Source organism: Saccopteryx leptura, chromosome 3 (genome assembly GCF_036850995.1).
Source record: "Saccopteryx leptura isolate mSacLep1 chromosome 3, mSacLep1_pri_phased_curated, whole genome shotgun sequence".
Taxonomy (NCBI): Eukaryota; Metazoa; Chordata; class Mammalia; order Chiroptera; family Emballonuridae; genus Saccopteryx; species Saccopteryx leptura.
Window position 1 is genome coordinate 363,489,734 of NC_089505.1, and position 21,975 is coordinate 363,511,708.

Genomic DNA, 21,975 nt, shown 5'->3' on the forward strand with positions numbered 1-21,975 from the left:
TCATCACCCCCGGGCACCAAGTTCAGCTAAATACTAGGACAATGGGTAAACTTTATTTAATCAAACATGTCAGAGACTTTGTCTCGCTTAAATTCGTACTTCGGCCCCGGCTGGTTGGCTCAGTGGAAGAGCGTCGGCCTGGCGTGAGGAAGTCCCGGGTTCAATTCCCGGCCAGGGCACACAGGAGAAGTGCCCATCTGCTTCTCTACCCCCCCCCTTCCTCTCTGTCTCTCTCTTCCCCTCCCGCAGCCAAGGCTCCACTGGAGCAAAGATGGCCCGGGCGCTGAGGATGGCTCTGTGACCTCTGCCTCAGGCGCTAGAAGGGCTCTGGTCACAACAGAGTGAGGCCCCAGATGGGCAGAGCATCGCCTCCTCGTGGGCGTGCCAGGTGGATCCTGGTTGGGCGCATGCGGGAGTCTGTCTGACTGCCTCCCCATTTCCAGCTTCAGAAAAATACAATAAATTCATACTTCATTAATTTAGTTTTACTGCTATTTTCACACTCACTGCATGTCTCCTGCCACACTATATATGTTTTAGGACAGGGATTTTTATCTGTCTTAGCATTACTTTATTCTCACCTCAAAATAGCATAGCAATGGAGAATTGCAGCTTTAATAAATATGTATTAGATCACTAATAACCATTAGTGAATGAATGAATGAATGAATGAATGCCCAGAAGGGCAGTACGATCAAACATGCCATTCTCTTCATTCTGAGTCTCAGGAACAAAGTCTATCAGACACCCCCTTGCCCACGGGGACAGCACCGCTTGGGGCTGTTGACCAGCTCCTTCCCCTCCTGTGTCCTCACCTCTTCTGAAGTTCTGTCCACATTTCATACGGGGTGCTGACAATCTGATACTCAAAGGAGGACCCTTGGCACTGAGTGGCCTCCCCCGAGAAGCTCACATCTGCCCCAGCATCCACACTGCCACCCGCCTGCTGCTTGTTGACCACAGTGTCACTGAAGAGGACAGGAGCTTTTACAGCAGCATCTGGAACCAGACAAGGTGGGCTGAGCATTAGCCTGGAATTCCCTCTGGACCAGCTGGGAGATGGATGGAGACAGAAACACTGAGCCCTCATCGCCCCACCCTCCTACTCAACTGAGTCTCTCAGCCAGAAAGCTAACCATCAATTCATCCTGTGAGCATACATTATCACTGAGGACAGTGTTTGTGTCCACCCAGGGGCTGATTGACAGGGATGATGTCCTACATCTAAGAAATAATGATGTCACTTGCACCTGGATCCAGGAGACCCACAACATCATCTCTCCAGGCACAGTGTCAGCCCCAGGAGGGGGCTCACAATGAGTAAATGTTTGAGACTTGAAGCCAGACTGACTTGGGTTGGATCCAACTCCTTCCAGTTCCCAGGTATGTAACTGAGAACAAATTATTTTATAAGCTTTTACTCTTATGTAAAATGGAGATCATATTCCTGGATCATGAGGCTGCTCTCAGTATTAAATGAACCTGGGGTCATGATTAGTAACTTCTCAGATATTTAGTTGCTTGATCCTTGTCCATAGATGACGTAAATCCTGAGGGCCCCCTGTGTGGGGGTCTCAGAATGTCTTGCATTCTGTACCCCTTCCCTCTGACCCCTGTTTGCAGCCCAGGCCTCCTACGCCCCTGGCTGACAATACCTGGGACCGGAGAACTTGGTTTGAGGATGTGCAAGAGGGAGACGTCAAGTGGAATGTCAGGTAGTTCCCAGAACAGTGAGCGAGACTTCTTCCTCCGTACTAGAGTAAAGCGACGTATTTTGGTGGCACTCAGCAAGCATTTGACAGGCCTGAGTTCTTCGTCTCCAATCTCTTTGACCAACTCCTTGGTAGCTCTCTCAAACATGGAGGGCATGTTGCTAGCAGCAGAGAGAAGAGAAGTACAAAGACCAGGTGGGTCTTACAGATGAGATTCATTGAATTTTCATGTGTCATTCAGAAAGAGCTGACAGTGACTTGAATATTTCATAGGTTTTGTCCTCTCTACACAGGAGGGGCATGCGTGTGCAAATGATCGCCATGTCAGCTGGGAAGTCCTTTTCTTATGCCACTTAAAGTTACAGCTGACCAAACATACAACTTAATCACCACCCAACAAGGGAACGGCATTTTATGTGTGTGGGTCACCTATGTCCAAGGTGGCAAAGCCCGTGCTGTTGAAGATTTTGTACAGTCTTGCTGTAGCTGAAATGGAACAGGAGGGCAGCCCCCCAGTATGGGCGGAGATGGTGAGATAACACCCCAGAAGCCTGCATTGTTGTGCTGAGTGGACCATCCTTCACTAGAAAACTGTCAAGTGCCTCATTTCCCCTGAGCAGGAAGAGTGTGACTCTCACTCAGCTTTGAAACGCTTTCAATTTCAAAGACTGACGTCAGCAAGATGGCGGACAGGCCTCTTCAGCCCTCATCCGCCCACAGAGGCACCGGTGTCGACGACCACCGTGGACAAGTGCACCGCTGTGGGGGCCAGAGCCTGGCAGAGGTCCCAGCACTCCACGCGAGCGAACACCCAGGAATGGGGGCACTGAGGGGTGAGGCTGTGCACAGTCACCCCACACCCCTCCCCCCAAGGCAGCACAGTGCAGGCGACACAAACCCCTCCACCCAGGGTTTCTCCCACGGGGAAGTGAGGGCACAGTGAGCACCGGCTCCCCAGCCGCGCAGGACGCTCCTAAGAGCCCTGCTTCTTTGCCAGCCCACCCAGAGGCAGAGTAAGGTCGTTTGAGGCTCTGGGCACTGAAGAAATACAGGGCCCCTTCCAATAGAAAAAAAAAATATAACGTTGCAGGTTTTGCAGGGCCCTTCAGAAGTCGCGACCCAGGGCACTTGTCCAGTGCGCCCTCCATTAAATCCGCCTCTGACCCCACCCAGAACACCCAGGTGGATCAGCAGGGCCGAAGACTCTTAGGACAGGTGTTTGTAATGGACAGGTGAGTGTGCAGTATTGCTCCGCCATAGAAAGAAGAAACTCTTGACACGCACGACAGCGCGGAGGGACCTGGAGAGATTATGTGTGTGACATAAGTCAGGCTGAGAAAGACAATGCCATATGATTACACTTATATGTGGAATCTGGGGGGGAAATCAAATGACTAAAAACAAAGCGGAAACAGACCATAGACACAGAGAATAGGATTACGGTTGCCAAAAGGAAGAGAGTTAAATTAAGATGGTGGAAGAAAACTGTATCGCAAACACACCCCCTAGCCTTCCAGGGAGGCACGTTGCTACCAGAACTCTTCCTTAGCAGGGAGGACTCGGGGAGAAGTGCTAACTTTGGGGGTGGGGTGTCAAACTAGAACAAACCAGAAAGCCCTCTGCTCGTCTCACAACCCTACTCTGAACACCGCTGTCTCTGACCACAGCGTCCTCTCTTCTTGTTCACCCCTGGTCCCGGGTAGAACTCACCAGGCTGTATGTGTGTGTCTCACAGGGAAAGGTTCTGATGAGCGGGCTCGTCCAGCCTCCAGACGCTGCAGGTCAGACTCGCTCCAGAGATCAGAGAGCTGTGCTCTGCCCGTCGGGGTTTCTTTCCGGCAGCAGGTCCCTGACCCGCTTTGCAGAGCAATGTCCTGGGAAATACCACAGGAGGCCCTGTCTCCCCTAGAGGACCAGGTCTGGGCTGAGGTCTGGGTCTGGCAATCTCAGCTCCCAGGTCCAGATGCAGGGTGATGGAGATTAGGGGGCCACACTCACCTCCGCCCCGGACCACACTGGGGTGACAGGTAAACTAGGGAAGAATCGACCTGAACAAGCAGCTGCAGGCTGGCTGAGGAGAAGTCTTATAACTATGGACTCACAGAAGAAGCCACCTCAAGACCAGTGGGAAGAGGGAGGTCTCGAAAGGGCTGGCCCGGCTCCCAGGGGTGGTGGCTGAGACACTAAAGGTGTAGGAGGGTGGCTGGAGATTAGAAAGCGGCCCTGAGACAAGTCCTTGGTGTGAACTTTGAAATGTCATCTCCTGTGGGACAGAACGCTGCCTCAGCAAGCACTGATAAGATTGTTTAATGGAAGCTTCTGAACCTTTGAACCCTTTCCTGCAGAGCTGCGAGGTTTTAGTCAATCATCCTTCTCTGTTCCTGAGCCTATGCTCTGCTAACTTGCTTACTGATGAAAGAAACAAATTAATACAATGAGTCTGCAGAGATCTGAGCTCTCAGTCCAAGAGGCTGGGAGTCCCCTGTACCCATCTCTTCTTTATATGTGTCTTGTGTGTTTTTTCTTCAGTCCTGCAGCTCCTTCTTCTCATGCACACCCATTGCCAAGCTGGTCTCAGCAATGGGCACCCACCATGGGGTTTGAAATAAACATGGAGAAGAAGGATGTCAGGCCAGGAGCCATGGCTGTCACTATCAAAGCAGCCGCCTGGCCCATGCAGGTTCCCATTGGATTCGGGCAGATGGTAAAGAAACGGCGAAGTCGGAGGATGGTGGGCCATCCTGTTTATTGGTGTCTCACCAAGACAGGCAAACCACAAAAGAAGACAAGGGAAAAGCAGAAAACCAGCTTTTCCCATGAAGGTTGGCGTAGTAACTGAGCCAAATGGGGTATAAATGCTTGCCAATACCCCAACAAACCTAAGAATTCCTGTAACTGTTTTACCGTAGTGGGCACAGGGTATGCTTGAATCTTATCTATAACTGTGTCAGGGATAACTTTTGTCTTACCCAACCAGACAACTCCCAAGAATTTAACAGATAACCCAGGTCCTTGTAATTTGTTCTCGTTGACTGCCCAGCCACATGCTTTCAAATGAGATAGCAGGGTACGGACTGCTTGCTCCAATTCTGGAAGAGAATCACTAGTTAGCATAATATCATCAATATAATGGTACATGCGAACTACCTCTGGCTGTTTCCATTTAGCCAGGTCAGCAGCCACCAGCCCATGGCACAAGGTGGGACTATGCAAATAGCCCTGGGGTAACACTGTGAAGGTCCATTGTCTCCCTTCCCAACTAAAGGCAAATTGGTCTTGACTCTCTGCGGCTATATCAATAGAGAAAAAAGCATTGGCCAAGTCTGCCACAAAGTGGTATGTCCCCAACTCATGGCTTAGCCGATCCATCATGTTAGCTATTGAGGGAAAAGCAGCGTGCAAAGAGGGAACAACTTTATTAAGTTCCCTGTAATCTACTGTCATTCTCCAGGTTCCATCTGCTTTGTGCACAGGCCATACTGGGGAGTTGTAAGGACTGTGTGCTGGCCGGATGATCTCCACCTTTTCTAATTCGAGGATTGTCCCTGTGACTTCTTCATAACCACCTGGCAGGCGGTACTGCTTGGTGTTAGTCACACGCCGAGGGACGGGTAATAGCAGAGGGGAATGTGATGCGTGTCCCCGCAATACGGCCTTCACAACCCTGATCCGCAGCCGGAACTCCCCAGTTGTAGTTTCCAACCACAGTCCTTGCAAGACATCTACCCACAAAATATATTCAGGAATAGGAGATACATACACTTTATATGACTTAGGAGGCAGACTTTCTATCCCCAATGGAATAGTTATTGGCTTCACTTGAACAGTTTGTCCCCCGTAACCGTCAATGGCCACTGGGGTCCAAGCAAAGCGCTCTGGGTTCCCATAGAGGAGGGAACATTCTGCACCTGTATCCACCAAGGCCAACACCCGTTGTACATTGGAAGGGGACCAGTGGATAGCCAGTTCCACGTGTGGCCCCCAGTCCCTGCCCACCCCCGTTAGACGGGTCCCTCGGCCCTTTTCCTATTCAAACTGGTACAATGGGTCTTGGGAGTTCTCCTCTCCCTCGGCCGTCTCTATCATATAATCTTGTAACTGAGCTGTGCGCACAGCAAACGTTTTATTGGTAGCTGCTGGGGCCTTTCGTCTCAGTGGCTGGAACTTCTGTTCTGGTTTAAGCTGCCGCCAAAGCTCCAAAAGAATTTTATTAGACTGGCCATCCAATTTCCCCTTATCTGCTCCAGCCGCAATCAAATCTACCCACATCTGCGTTCGGGTAACCTTTACAGGCCCGTTTCCCTTGCTAGTTGGGGGGGCAACATAGGCAGCAGCCCTCACTGCTTTATGATCCCGAGTGGCCTCCAGCTCTCCAAATCTGTTACCATCTGTGTAACTGCATTGATGGGCTAGCCCACATAGGGGCCTAATATAGCCACAAGTGACCCAAACAGAGCTGATGGGGTGCTAGCAAGGACAAATTCCCTCATTTTTGCCGTAAACACTTCCTCGTCTGGCCCATGGAACCCAGGGTTGAAAACAGCATTTTTCATACCTAGTTCTCGAAGGACCTTTACTAACTCACTGTAGCACTGCCACCGACTCATTGCCCCCGGCAGTTCTCCAGCATTCTGCCAGACCATACGAATGGCGGCCATCACCCATTCTAATAGGGTATGGTCTCCTGGGTTGCCATGGCAGTTCTGAAGATGCTGCCTCAAGGAACAGTGTGTGGTAATGGCGGCCAATTTCTCCATCTCTGTTCCGGAGAGCATGATGTCATCCACCCCTATATCCCATAATCGTAGTAACCAGGCTACCAGGGATTCAGTAGGTTTCTGCCTAAATTGTGCCCCCAACTCCATCAGCTCTGCCTGGGTATAGGTTTGGACCACAGAGTGTTCCATTACCTGGGCAGGAGGCTGTGGCTGTCCCTGAGGGACTCTTTGTTGCTGGGTTTTTACCTTTTTGGCGACCACTGGTCGGATTCTCAGTGTGCGTATGGCAGCATCAGCCTGAGCATTCTCATCCTCAGAAGAGGAGTTGCAAGTGCCTGCTCCCGCTGACTCAAAGCCAATCCACCGGCACGGATGCTGCTGCTCCTTTGGTGACCATTTAGGCTCCTGTGGCTGCTGGCTTTTGGCCAGAAGCTGAGACTCGAGCTCTTGATTCCGCAGTTGTTTCTCCAACAACTGCCGGTGAAAACATTCAGCTTCCAGGGTAAACTGCAACTCGCGAACCCGTAATTCCTTCTCCAGTGCTCGCTCAAATTCCAGCCTTTTCTGCCGTTCTATTTGCAATTCACACTGAAGCTTTTGACCTCGGGCAGCTTCTCACACAGAACTCCTGGTTTCCTCTTGAGTAAAAAACACGTAGCCCATGGCCCCTAAAAGGACAGCCATGGGGAACCAGAGTAGCAACCAGTACTCTATCCCACCCATCAAGGGTGGCGGCCCCATACCAATCTCTGAATCCTGCCGCAAACTACGCCAGTTGTAAGGCCAGGAGCCATGGCTGTCACTATCAAAGCAGCCGCCTGGCCCATGCGGTTCCCATTGGATTCGGGCAGATGGTAAAGAAACGGCGGAGTCGGAGGATGGTGGGCCATCCTATTTATTGGTGTCTCACCAAGACAGGCAAACCACAAAAGAAGACAAGAGAAAAGCAGAAAACCAGCTTTTCCCATGAAGGGCAAGGGATCAGGGAAACCCCTGCAATCGTGATAGCAGGAACTGAGTGAGCCAGCTCCTGGTCTGTCCCACTTTATAGTGTAGAAAACCAAAATCCCTTAATCCAATATACAAACAAGGAAGTCTCTGATACAAAGTCACTTATCCGAGGCATAATTGGATTTCTCATGAGAGTGCACCACCCAGATCATACAATCAGTCAAGGGTGATGGGAAAAGCTTAGTCCCAAAACCAGACCTCAGGCTACAATGACCTGGCCTGCTTATAGCCTGTCCCCCACATCCAATATAAGTCACAAGCGAGCAAACATATATATCATATTTACAAACTTATTTGACCAACATTCCACCCCTTTTGCTCGATTTACAATCTAAACCATAGGCATCTTCCATGATGGTCACTGTGCAAGGAGTGGGATACATTGCATAAACAGAAATAGTACCAACTACAGCAATAGGATTAACAGATCAAAAACTATGGGCGAAATGAGAGAGCTGTCAGTGGCACCAAGAGAGGCAAATCCTTTCCCTCTGGCAGAATACAGGCCAGAGTTTTGTCTGCAGACAGCACCGTAGCTGGCACCAGAGGCCGCCCTGAGCGGGCATACCAAACCTTATTGGCCAATACACCAGCATCTGCTGGTTCTATGTGTAGTAAAATAGGAGAACTCATTATTGGCCATAAAGAAATTACAAAGGTGCCCTTCAAAATGCTGTCCCCTTGAGCACTCAAGGGATAATACACTTCTACTTTAGGTGGCCAGGTGCTGGTTGCCCAAGGAGTTAACTGGAGGTCCACCTCTAGCCTCTTTCCCCATGGTGCCAACAAGGCCAACCATCTCAGATGGGGGGCCTGTACAGTCCAGGGCCAAGTCCATTGAAGCCGTTGTCCTTTAAGAAGGGCTGTTGGAGCAGGTAAGAGCACGTTGCCCTGCTGTCCGAAACCTGACTTGAGTAAAATGTCCTTGGTGCGTATCTGCAACTGAATGGGGGCAGCTGTCCGATGCAGGAGGGCCTCTACTGGAGCTGGGCTCCCCCATCGAGGTCGCTCATTCAAAATCCGCAGTACTGTCCATAAGCGGCGTGTCCATCCAATAAGAGAGCCGGTGCCCCCCTCCTGTCGCAGTCCCTGCTTTAAGAGTCCATTATACCGCTCAATGATACCAGCAGCCTGGGGGTGGTAGGGAACATGGTACTTCCAGTCCACCCCCAGCTTTTGAGCCCATTGCCTCACCATCGACCCAGTGAAGTGGGTATCATTGTCACTTTCAAGGACCAGCGGTCGCCCGTATGCAGCACTTAGGCGGTCCAGAGCCTGTATGACTGCCCTCTGGTCAGGGTTACGAGCAGAGTAAGCAGCAAGCAGCCTGGTAGCAGTATCTACACAAGTGACTGCATACTGGTACCCTTCTGACTTTGGTAAGGGTCTAATAATGTCTATCTGCCTTCGTGTCAGTGGAACATGACCCCTCTGAATCTGTCCAGGCGACAGTGGTCTCCGAGGGTGTTCCTTGGAACATACTATACATTGCTCACAGGCTGCAAGTACCTCTGCATAGGACACGGGCAAGTTCCAAGCCTTAACCGTAGCCCACATAGTTTTCTGTCCTGCATGGAGCAGGCACCGGTGGAGCCACTGTGCCACATCACCTGCAGGGTCAGTCTCCAACCATCGCACCCTTGCCAACGTATCTGCCTCATCATTCCCAGGATGGGCTAGAGGGGCATGCCCCGTGACATGATATACTGTCACCTGCTTCTGGTGTCCTATTTCCCATAAGTCCTGCCACATAGCCTGACCCCATAGTGGACAGTGCATTACCATCCACTGGTTAATGTGCCAAGTAGCAATCCAAAGGGTAAGTCCACGATAGACGGCCCAGCTGTCAGTACAGATTACCAGAGGTGAAGGTTCATTATGGGCAACTAGCCAAACAGCTCTTAATTCTGCCCATTGGCTGCTTTGGCCTATACCCGTGTCCATCCAAATAGTCTCAGTGGCCGGATGGAAGGCTATAGCTGTCCATTTGGCAGGTTGGCAACTGCTGGAACCATCAGTATACCAGGCATCCTCGGGGATGGGCACCCGCCCCTACTGGTAGGGACTGACTTCAGGTTCTGCCTCCTGTACCCCAGTTGCACCTGACTCTAAGGTCGCATAGGTGACTAGACCCAAGACTTCCTGCAGTTCTGCCCTCAATGGGCTGGTGCTAAGAGCACAGCGTTGCTGCAGGTAGGCACCCCACTTGGCCAGGGTGGACATTTGGGCCATACCACTGCGTGGTTTAGTTGCCCAATCTCTCACCCATCCAGCAATAGGGTATGTTGTCTTGACTGTAACTGGTGTTGTGGTTGTAATACTCTCAGTTGCCAGGAGGGCAGCATACACAGCTGCCAGCTGCTTCTCCACTAATGAGTAATGAACTTCAGCACCTTTCCACAATTGGGACCAAAACCCAATAGGTTGCCGTAGGCGCTCTGTCCGCTGCCGCAAGCCCCATCCAAACCCCTCTGAGGTTACATGAACATCCAGCTCACAGGGCCTGGCAGGATCAAACACATTCAAGGCCTGTGCCACCTTGACAGCTCTCTTAGTAGCTGCAAATGAACCTTGCATCTGCTCAGTCCAATCCCAACGAACCCCTTTTCGAATAAGGTCGATCAGGCAAGCCCCTGCAATCGTGATAGCAGGAACTGAGTGAGCCAGCTCCTGGTCTGTCCCACTTTATAGTGTAGAAAACCAAAATCCCTTAATCCAATATACAAACAAGGAAGTCTCCGATACAAAGTCACTTATCCGAGGCATAATTGGATTCCTCATGAGAGTGCACCACCCAGATCATACAATCAGTCAAGGGTGATGGGAAAAGCTTAGTCCTAAAACCAAACCTTAGGCTACAACGACCTGGCCTGCTTATAGCCTGTCCCCCACACCCAATATAAGTCACAAGCGAGCAAACACATATATCATATTTACAAACTTATTTGACCAACATATTTGACCAACAAAAGATAATGTTAGTCAAATAAGTTTGTAAATATGATATATGTGTTTGTTCGCTTATAGTGTGCATTGAGTGTGGGAGACAGGCTGTAAGCAGGCAGGGTCGATATAACCTAAGGCTTAGTTTTAAGACTAAGCCTTTCCCACCCTTTTAATACTAAGATCTTTTCAAAACTAAGCTTTTCCCCACAGCCTTGACTGTTGCATGATGTGGGGTGGTGTACTCTTATGAGGAATTCCATTATGCCTCAGATAAGTGACTTTGTATCAGAAACTTCCTTGCTTGTATATTGGATTAAAGGTTTTGATTTCTAGCCTGACCAGGAGGTGGTGCAGTGGATAGAGCATCGGACTGGGATGTGGAGGACCCAAGTTCGAGACCCCAAGGTCACCAGCTTGAGCACGGGCTCATCAGGTTTGAGCAAAAAGCCCACCAGCTTGAACCCAAGGTCACTGGCTCCAGCAAGGGGTTACTCAGTCTGCTGAAGGCCCGCGGTCAAGGCACATATGAGAAAGCAATCAATGAACAACTAAGGTGTTGCAACGTGCAATGAAAAACTAATGATTGATGCTTCTCATCTCTCTGTTCCTGTCTGTCTGTCCCTGTCTATCCCTCTCTCTGACTCACTCTCTGTCTCTGTAAAAAATAAACAAACAAACAAAAAAAAGGTTTTGATTTCTACACTATAAAATGGGGCAGAGGAGCCCACGTAGGAAAAGAGCAGAGAAAGGCCACGTGGAGGAGAGGAGAAGCAGCCAAGATGGCGGAGTGCTGAAGAAGAAGCCAGTTTGTGCAGAGTTTGTGCAGAGAAAATGAGATGGGAAACAGAGGTGAATACGCTGGTGAGGTACAAACCTTTGATTCTAGGAAACTCAGATAAGTCAGCGGCTTTGGGAGCCCTGACTGGAAAAGGAAGTGTTTTCCCACTGTGTGTATTTCTTGCCCGCCAGATGCAAGCTAGGATAAAGATCATGGCCCACCAGCTCTTGGCTCCGTTGTTTCATTACCGTCAGTCCGAATCAGATGCAAACCTGCATGGGCCAGGTGGCTGTGATGGTGGCCGTGGCGACTGGCTTTACAGATCGCCAGAGTGATAAAGTAAGGAAATAACTGCTGGACCCCGAGAGGAACTAGAGGCTGCAGTTTAGTCCATCACGGGTAAGTTGGAAGGCCATCCTCGGGAAAATACAGAGTAACAATGGGGAGCGTGTGATAAGGTGCAAAAAACTATAAAACTTAGCATTAGCAACACCGTTTTAAAAAGGAAAAGTCAGGCCTATTACTGCCTCCTTTCTGTGGAGAAAGGAAATAAAACAATGCAGGAGGAAGGGCTTGCAAGGGCAACTGCGTCAGCTAAGTCATCATTTAACTACAGAGCAAGGAAGATGGAACTTATCTGAGAATCCTTTCACTTCTCTTTTCTTAAAAGCCTTTAGAAAAGAATTTTTATGTACCTTAATTAAGAATTCTTACACTCTGACTCACCCTCCCATTCTAAAGTCATGAGGGTGACAGATACCTCTAGACAAAGGGATCACAAACCCCTCCATACGCACCCCAACCCATACATGATTTTGTCTATAAAAGCAGGCTCAGAATTGTATTGGGGCTTATATGATTTGGGATTGTGCCCCGTGTCATAGCCGGCTTAATTGAATAAGCTCCTCAAAAATTCATCTGGACTGGGTGTCTTTGTGGAACTCGCTGGTCACTTTACAAATAAACGGAGACAGTGTTATGAAATGCTGTTTTTATATCTGCCTCTTAAAACAATTATTGAAGGCTGGCAGGGCTAAAGCCAGTGAAGCAAAACTTTTGGAATGATTACAAGTAATTGGGAAGCATTGCACTAGGCTCCCTACTTTAGGAAGTCTAGATCTACATGACAGGGAAAAGGTAGGACAAAGTTGAAAAAATTACATATTCAAGGTGTTCCATTGCCAGTCACTATCTAGCCAACTTGGACTTCGGTGAAACCTGTTTTAGAACCTTCACAAACTGATGATGATGATGGGGGAGATGAAGATTTGAGGAGGCCAATAAGGAAGACAAAACACCTTTTCCTCCTCCTCCCTTGCCTTCCAAGGAGGCTCCAGCTATTCCCTGTCCTCCACCTCTTCCCCTGGACCTGGGAAGAGTCATACTCCTTCATTAATGGAAAATTGTCACTGACAAGGGTTAATGTTAGGAGACCCAGATACTATTAAAGCTACAACTTCCACAATTATTGTACAATTCTAATTTTTTCTTATTTTCTTTAATGTTTTAGCTACAATCCCCTGAACCATCATTTTTTTTGAACCATAACTTTGTTTCTTCCTTATTCTTTCCCTTGAACTTAGTCCCAGGCTAGGGGACTCTGGAGGACCTGACTATAATGCTTCCCAAGCAGCTGCTGAGTGTGTATTTACTCAGGGAGCTTCTGCTAGTTCCTTCCTCCAGCACCCCTGTCACTAAACGCCCTGCCTGAGATCAGACAGGCATCTTTCTGTTCTGGTTGTGCATTGAAATCCTGGGTTCCTCTCTAGTATGTCTAATTCTGGTGTCTGTTTAGTTTTCATCTAATATTGTAACAAAATGAGTAACACCTTGTCCATTCCTAAGGATAGCCTCCCTAGGGTGAATTCTAATTGGCTAACCTATACTTATAAATCTATAAAATAATATCAACTAAACATAGACAAAATGTGGCTTTTAAGGCCTGAATTAAGTACTTGCATACAAAAATTGGAAATGCTAGCTCTAATATTTGAACTAAATAAAATAGTTTTATTCCTGCTTTGTTGCCTCAAAACTGAAATATGTAAAGAGCACTCATTTAAATTTAAATAGACCGGAATTTTGGATCCTAAGCTGGTTTCTTTAGTTTGTACTCTATAAGGTCTTACCATGCTGATTGCTATACTCTGTGTTCATTGTCTTTGGAGTTGGGGGCCAAGTAGCAACTCCGCTATTAGGATCAATCAGATTTATTTATGTGTCATGATCATGTCTCTGTACTGGAATTGTCTTGTTTGTGTGTAAAACTGCAGTGAAGTCTGTGAAACAGCAGGATAAATAATGTATGGCTGGTTTTTAATTTTGGCCTTTTTCAACTAGAACTACTTAACTGTGAGTCTGAACAAAGAAAACCTTTGCTGGATAAATGAGAGCCTGGACTTGTTCAGCTCTGAAAATAAGGGACTCTTCCTCTCTCCCATTCAAATCTTGAGTATTCTTAGGGGACTAAGAATCTCTGTGGAGGTATTGTGAGGGCATTTCTCATGATGTGTAGGTTGCTTCACAGGGACTTACAAATTCAACTGTAATTAAAAAATTGACTCATCCGTGGAGGCTGGTTACTTAGTGCTCAGAGTCCTCACGCTGTATCACTCAGCCAGGGAGAGAAACTGAGACACAAAAGAGGTTTCAAGATAACTTGAGAAGTAAAATTCCCTTGGAGCTTGTTGGGCAGATAAAATGTATTATGCTCACTTTGTTAAAGAGGCCGTTGCCCAGGTGATATTAATGTGTGTTGGGGTGGGCTAAAGGCAGGCAGAATCCTTTAGCCTGGGGCTTGGTTTTGGGATTAAGCCTTTCCTACCCTTTTTGATGTAGGGCGGTACAATCCTATCATGCCTCAGAGAAGTGACTTTGTATTAAGAGACTTCCCTATTATGTATATTGGATTAAGGGTTTGGATTTCTACACTATAAAATGGGAACGGAGCGGGAGTTTGGCTCTTGGTTCCTGAGGTTAGCATGAGAGAGCGGAGAGAGTAGAGCCAGCAGCTAAAGGAGGCCACGTGGAGGAGGCCAGGAGAAGCAGCCAAGATGGCGGAGTGCTGAGTGAGATGCCAGTTTGTGTAGAGTTTGTATCTGGGATAAGGAAGAAGATGGGGAACTGAGGAGAAGAAGGCTGGTGAGCTAGAAACCTTTGATTCTAGGAAACCCGGATAAGTCAGTGGCTTTGTGAGCACTGAGTGTGACTGGGTTTTGGAGCCCAGTGTGTATTTTTACTTGCCCGCCGGGTGCAAGCTAGATTAAAGGCTATGGCCCACCAGTTTTTGGCTCCATGGTTTCTTTACCGACTGTCCGACTCCAATGAGAACCTGCATGGGCCGGGCTGCTGTGATAGTGGCCCCGGCCCTGGCTTCTGGCTTTACAGAGCTCAACCCACAAGTAGCTCCCTTGAACCCACTATACAATATCCTTAGAAATTTGTTCAGATTCTTCAGATATACAAAAAAACCCTAAAATTAACATGGGCAATCATACCTTTAAGGCCAAGAAGCCCCAAGCACACCAGCCCCCCCAATAATAATCCTGCAGGTTAAGTTGCAAGTATCTATTGATGTTGTAAATTAGCATTCCATGGGTTTACGTAGAGACACCAAGGCAGGATACAGAAGAACTTTTAAGAGGAGATTTATTGATTAAGCTGCTGCATATGACTAACACAGGGTATAGCTGACCTAAATTGTGCAGTGCCGAATATAGCTCTAAGGCTAGTTATATAGCCTTGACCACATACAGGTTGGGGGAAAAGGAGGTGGAGCATGACACAATCATTAACAAGCTTATAACATTTGTCTAGGGGATCTATAAAAACATTAAAAGTTTCAAGGTAACACAATAGTGATGTTGTTTTACATATCAAAGACATTCACAAGTCTTTTAGTGTCTATCTCCCCTCCCTTTGCCTAGAGGTATATGTTACTCTCAGGACTCCAGGAAGGGAGGGAGAGTTAAAATCAGTGTGGGGCATGCAAACATTGTCTCCTATTGAAAAGGAAAGGAAGTTCTTCAGATAACCTTTATTCTATAGTTAAACTAAATGACCCAGTCATCCTTGCAAGCCAGAAAGCTTTTGCAAGAAGCCTGACTTTTCCTCTTTGGTACTTTACTACACTGAAATGGAAAAATTTCACCTTGAAGTAGCCAAAAGTGGGGAATTTGTAATCCTTCCAAAGTGATTTTTTTCCTGTGTGCTTAATTAGAAAATGCCAACTCTAAAATTAATATTAAATCAATGTAAAGCAGATGTTGACTAGAAATAAAGGCTTCTGGGAGAAGCACAGATAAATATTTTGGAAAAAAAATTGAGAGACTGTCTCTGAAGTAGTGAAGGCCTTTGAAGGTAATGAATGCTAAGCCCCCATTCCCCTCCTTCTACAGCTTCTCCACTATTTGCTATCTGACCTTCCTTGTCCAGACTCTTCCTTCTCCTCCCCTCTTCCTTCCTCTTCTATCTTGGCCACCTCTCCTACCAGTCCTGACTGACCTAGGGAAAATAAGAATAGAAATTCAAGCAGGAATAATTCAAAAATTCTAGCAGTTCCCTTTAAAAAAAAGCTGGTTTCAGGTAAAAAGGAACCATCAATTGTATAATAGAATTAACCTAATGAAAGATTTTCCTGATTTTATCTAGGACCCTGATGGATTCACAAAGAAATTTAAAATTTAACTGTTGCAATATTTAATTCTAGCTATTCTGACCTTTTCCAAATACAGTGGTACCTTGAGATACGAGCAGACCAATATACAATTTTTTAAGATACGAGCTGCGTCTCGGCCCGTATTTTTGTTTGAGATCCGAGAAAAATTCCGAGATATGAGTCATGATTCAGGAAGTTGCCGCTAGTTGGCACATGGGTTCAGTATTGGCAGCACAACACCAGCATCTCATTCTTTCTCATGTGTAAGCCACAGAATTAAGTGAAATCTCATGTGTTGTACTTGTTCTTGCATCATTTTTGCATTTTTTACTAACTTTTTGTGTGCTATCATGGGGCCGAAGAAAGAGAGTGTAAAGGACAGTGGTGAGAAGAAGAAGAGAATGATATTGATAGAAGCAAGAAATAACAGAAAAACATGAGTATGGTGTATAAGTGATTGAACTGGCAAGGCTGTACGACCACAATACATCTACAATTTGTACCATCCTTAAACAAAAGGATGCCATCAAAAGTGCAAATCCAGCAAAAGGAACTACAATTCTGTCCCAATTAAGGACAAATATCCATGAAGAAATGGAGAAGCTTCCGCTCGTGTGGGTGAAAGAGAAAAAGCTGGCAGGAGATACAGTGACGGAGACTGTAATATGCAAAAAGGCACGTATTATTTAATGCGACTTGAAGAAAGAACCATTAACCTCAAAAGAGGTAGCAGAAGATACGTTTAAGGCAAGTCATGGCTGGTTTGAAAATTTCAAGAAGAGATCTGGCATCCACTCGGTGGTGAGGCATGGTGAAGCTGCGAGTGCTGACGTTAAGGCAGCTGAGGAGTATATCACACGTTTTGCTATGCTTATAGCAAAGGAAGGCTACATCCCCCAACAAGTGTTCAACTGTGATGAAACAGGATTGTTTTGGAAAAAAATGCCTCAGAGGACTTTCATCAATGCAGAGGAGAAGAAGCTGCCAGGCCATAAACCCATGAAGGACCGTCTGACCCTTGCATTGTGTGCAAATGCTAGCGGCGACTATAAAATAAAGCCACTGCTAGTGTATCATTCTGAAAATCCTCAAGCCTTTAGGACTCACAAGATTCTTAAAGAAAAACTGCAGGTTATGTGGTGTGCCAATGCTAGGGCATGGGTTACGTGGCAGTCTTTTATTGAATGGGTAAATCTTGTCTTTGGTCATGTAGTGAAGAAATATCTTCAAGAAAATAAACTCCCAATGAAAGCATTACTAATCCTTGAAAATGCTCCAACCTACCCATCTGGTCTGAAAGATGAAATTCCCGATGAGTTCAAATTTGTGAACGTCCTCTACCTCCCACCCAACACGACTTCAATCTTGCAACCTATGGATCAGCAGGTCATTTCCAACTTAAAAAAGCTTTACACAAGTACTTGGTCCACTGCTGCTTTGAGGTGACTGAGAATACAATTCTAACCTTTCGAGAGTTTTGGAAAGATCACTACAACATGGTGATATATTTACGCATTATTGACTTGGCATGGCAAGAGGTTACAAGAAAAACCTTGAACTCGGCATGGAAAAAGTTATGGCCTGATGTTGTTACAGACAGGGACTTCGAAGGATTCAAACCAGAGACCGAGACCGAGGTAGAAGCGTTGGAGGAGATTGTGTCCCTCAGAAAGTCGATGGGTCTGGAAGTAGATGAGGGTGACGTAAACGAGCTCGTCGAGGAACATGAGGAGGAGCTCGCAATTGAGGAGTTGAAGGAGCTACAGATGAGTTGAAGGAGCTACAGATAATGCAATATACGGAGCTTCTGCAAGAGATTAGTAGTGAGGAGGAGGTAGAATTGGAGGAAGTGATTTCTACAAGTGAAATTAAAGACATGCTGGCAATGTGGGAGAAGCTTTCAAATTTCATTGAAAAGAAACAGCCAGAAAAAGTTTCAACTGGTCATGCTTCAGCACTTTTTAATGACACTTGTCATATTTCCGTAACATTTTAAAAGGCAGGCAAAAGCAAACCTCTTCGAATAGATTTTTATTCAAAAGTCCTGCAAGTAAAAGTGCCGAAAGTGCAGCCAAAAAGGCAAAAACAGGTGATGATTAAATGAAAAATATGTAATGTTAAGCTTAGGTTAAGTTTAAAGTTAAGAAAGTGCATTTTTTTACAATTAAGTTTTTGTGATTTCATTTTAAGTACAGAAAGTGCAGTTTTAGTTTTGTTTAAAGTAAAGAAAATGCAGTTTTAGTTTACATTTAGTGTTAAGAAAGTGCAGTTTTAGTTTACGTGTCTACAGTGCCTGCATCCCTTCCTCCCTCCCTCCTCCTCTGCCATTCACCTCCGTTAGCCGCACTCGTCTGTCTCCAAGGTAAGAATACAGTACTAAATAACACTTTTTTTTTATTTCATATATTTTGTTATGCATTGGTAAAGTATACATGTGTATTTCTTAATTAAAAACATGTCTTTTTTCATAATTTAGGATGGTTTGGGGATGTTTCACAGGACTGAAATGGATTAAATCTATTTCAGTTATTTTAAATGGGAGAAATTTGATATATGACTTGACCGACTTACGAGCTCAGTTACAGAAAGAATTAAACTCATATCTCAAGGTACCACTGTAATATATTTAATGGTTTCTAGGAGCCAAACAACAGAATTTACTTAGCTCAAACTTCACCAATGATGACTAGGTCATCCTGTCTTAAGTGTGGGAAGGGACATATGGCTCGGGATTGTAGAGCACCCAAATAGGAGTCTTTTTATTGTAAAATGTCAGGTCACCTTAAAATTATTAAAAACAAATAAAATTTAAAATATATTTATACATAATATTAAAAACAAAAGTAAGCATATAGTTGTCTAAGAACTATGGAAGGGCATTTCCCTTTAAATTACTTTTAAAATATTATAATTCTATGTACAAGCCCTTGTAATTCTAGCTTTCCAGTAAAATAAATTTATACAAAATCTTAACACTATAAATAAAAGTTATTCCCAAAAATCCACATAATCTATTACCAACTATTCCTGTGAATTGCCAGTGTTTTTCAATAATAATAAAATCATATAATACCTGTTTAAATATGTCTATAAAATGACATATTGCTTTCACCTGGGAAGGTTACAAGTATAAACAATAACGCCAGGGATATACAGAGAGTCCCACCTATTGTCTTAAATACTAAAAACTGATTTAAATAGTGCTGAATTTTTCAGATTTCATTCTAATCCGATCCATAAATAAAATACTTGATGCTCTAGGACAAGCTCTAATTCTCTACCTTAAATAAAATACTTGGTATATCTCACATTTAAAAATTGGCTACTGCCTGACCAGGTGGTGGCGCAGTGGATAGAGCGTCGGACTGGGATGCGGAGGACTCAGGTTCGAAATCTTGAGGTCGCCAGCTTGAGCACGGGCTCATCTGATTTGAGCAAGGCTCACGAGCTTGAGCCCAAGGTTGCTGGCTCGAGCAAGGGGTTACTCAGTCTGCTGTAGCCCCCCGGTCAAGGCACATATGAGAAAGCAATCAATGAACAACTAAGGTGTCGCAACAAAAAACTGATAATTGATGCTTCTCATCTCTCTCTGTTCCTGTCTGTCTGTTCCTATCTATCCCTCTCTTCCTCTCTCTGACTCTCTCTCTGTCTCTGTAAAATAATAATAATAATAATAAATTTAAAAAGATTTTTAAAAATTGGCTACTAATTAACCCTGAAAACTTAAAGGAATCCCATCTTTCAAAAACAAAGTAGCTTAAAGGATTTCTGGGTCTAATTGGATATTGTCTCAATAGGTTTCAAGTTTTTATTACTAAAATCAAGTTTACATAAAATTTTAATTCAAGAACATAAAGATCATCACAGACATATCAAATGTTTTAGTCAGCAATTTGATTTCAGTAAGAAAAGGGCTCCCTCCTTAGAGAAGAGCTATCTCTACTATAGCCATGTAATGTAAATAAGCAAAAGAAATGGTTATGAACTCCTTTCTTTATTGTATAGAGTCCCATTCAGGTATGATTCATGCTACACCTGCTACCAAGAAGCAGCATGTCATGCTATTTCTCAGCTCTTAGAGTCCATAAACATTCTTGACTGCCCTGAAGTAATTAAAACAGACAACGGCCCTTACTATACTTCTGAGACATTCCAAATAGCTTTGCAAAACTGGAATGTTAAAAATGTTACGGATGTCCTTATAATCCAACAGGACAGGCCTCTATTGAACATTCTCACCTTAAAATTCTATCTTTACAAACAAAAAAGGGGGCTCCAGGAGGAGAGATTCACCCCACAAGAACAATTTTATAAGGCATTTTTTTCAGGTGACCAACTTTTTTTTTTTTTGTATTTTTCTGAAGCTGGAAACGGGGAGAGACAGTCAGACAGACTCCCGCATGCACCCGACCGGGATCCACCCGGCACGCCCACCAGGGGGCAATGCTCTGCCCCTCTGGGGCATTGCTCCGCCATGACCAGAGCCACTCCAGCACCTGGGGCAGAGGCCAAGGAGCCATCCCCAGCGCCCGGGCCATCTCCGCTCCAATGGAGCCCTGGCTGCTGGAGGGGAAGAAAGAGACAGAGAGGAAGGAGGGGGGAGTGGAGAAGCAAATGGGCGCCTCTCCCATGTGCCCTGGCCGGGAATCGAACCCGGGTCCCCCATACGCCAGGCCGACGCTCTACCGCTGAGCCAACCGGCCAGGGCCACCAACTTTTTTTACAATGAAAAGGAGGACAAAAATTAATTGAAGAAAACAATATCGTAAATAAAAGAAACATTTTATTCATTGCAACAATAATATACTATAATATGATAAATACATAATAAAAACACTTGTAATATTTTATATTGTAATTATGCTTACATGCCTATTAATTTTTAATAATAATTGTAAGAAGAAAGTACTCATTTAGATAATATTATCTAAATTAATACTTTTCTATTGAATGAATTTTTTTTTGTCAATGTATCATCTTGTAGCAATATACTGGAAATATCTGAACAAGAAATATCCTTCATATTAAATTTCACATGAATTGTGCTTACCTATCTATGATTGAATATTTACTGAGAAAGAAATAATCGTGAGTCTACAATGTCATATGTGCCATGTCATGTTTCAGTAAGAAGTACACAAAGCCATTTGTGTGCTCATTATATGGCACGCTCTCTCAAGGTCTCCCATGCGGAGCGCATGCGTCTCATGATAGCATCTTGCCGCAGTGTACTGATCCTTGACGAATAGTCATGTCAAATACAAATACGTCACATCACATGCAATAGATTGACTCTGCATCGATTGAATACGGACATTTACAGATTAGTCTTCCAATATCAAAAAAGAGGACATGTAGGAGGACATTTTTTATTTGTTGTTTTTTGTTTTTTTGGGTTTTTTTTACAGAGACAGAGAATGAATCAGAGAGAGGGATAGACAGGGACAGACAGACAGGAACGGAGAGAAATGAGAAGCATCCATCATTAGTTTTTCATTGCGCGTTGCAACACCTTAGTTGTTTGATTGCTTTCCCATATGTGCCCTGACCGGGGGCCCTCAGCAGACCGAGTAACCCCCCGCTGGAACCAGCGACCTTGGGTTCAAGCTGGTGGGATTCTGCTCAAACCAGATGAGCCCGCGCCCAAGCTGGCGACCTCGGGGTCCCGAACCTGGGTCCTCTGCATCCCAGTCCGACGCTCTATCCACTGCACCACCGCCTGGTTAGGCAAGGAGGACATTTTTTGAGGGAGGATGAGACTTACAAAAGAAGTACTGTCCTCCCTATAGGAGGAGAATTGGTCACCTTAATCGTTTACTCTTAATTTTTTGAATATTTCCTCATCTGGACTTACTGCAGCCAAGAGGCATTTTATACCAGCCGAGCAATGGCCTAAGCCTCTCTATTGTACCGGGATATATTAGCTGGCCCTAAGTGGCAGCATCCGCTCAAATTACTTGCTTGGAGGTGAGGGTATTTTCCAATTTTGTCATCAACAGGCCCTGTTAGAGTACCAGCAAGGAACAGGAACGTGAAGCCTCACCATGAACTGGAATTAGCCCTAGAAAGCAACCCGGTTCCACAGATCCAGAGCCGATAATGAATCCATCTCCGGAAATGAACCCAGGAAAGGACGCCTAAATCGCTCCCAAG

General features: G+C 45.5%; 1 protein-coding gene across 1 annotated transcript in view; it reads right to left on the bottom strand.

Annotated features, from left to right (window-relative positions):
• Positions 1–21,975, bottom strand: part of LOC136401375 (gasdermin-C-like) — a 46,258-nt gene that overhangs the window by 20,504 nt on the left and 3,779 nt on the right. The window contains 3 exon segments of the mRNA XM_066379509.1: positions 816–999; positions 1,656–1,873; positions 3,423–3,586. Coding sequence (XP_066235606.1) covers positions 816–999; positions 1,656–1,869 — 398 coding nt within the window. The 5' untranslated portion in view covers positions 1,870–1,873; positions 3,423–3,586.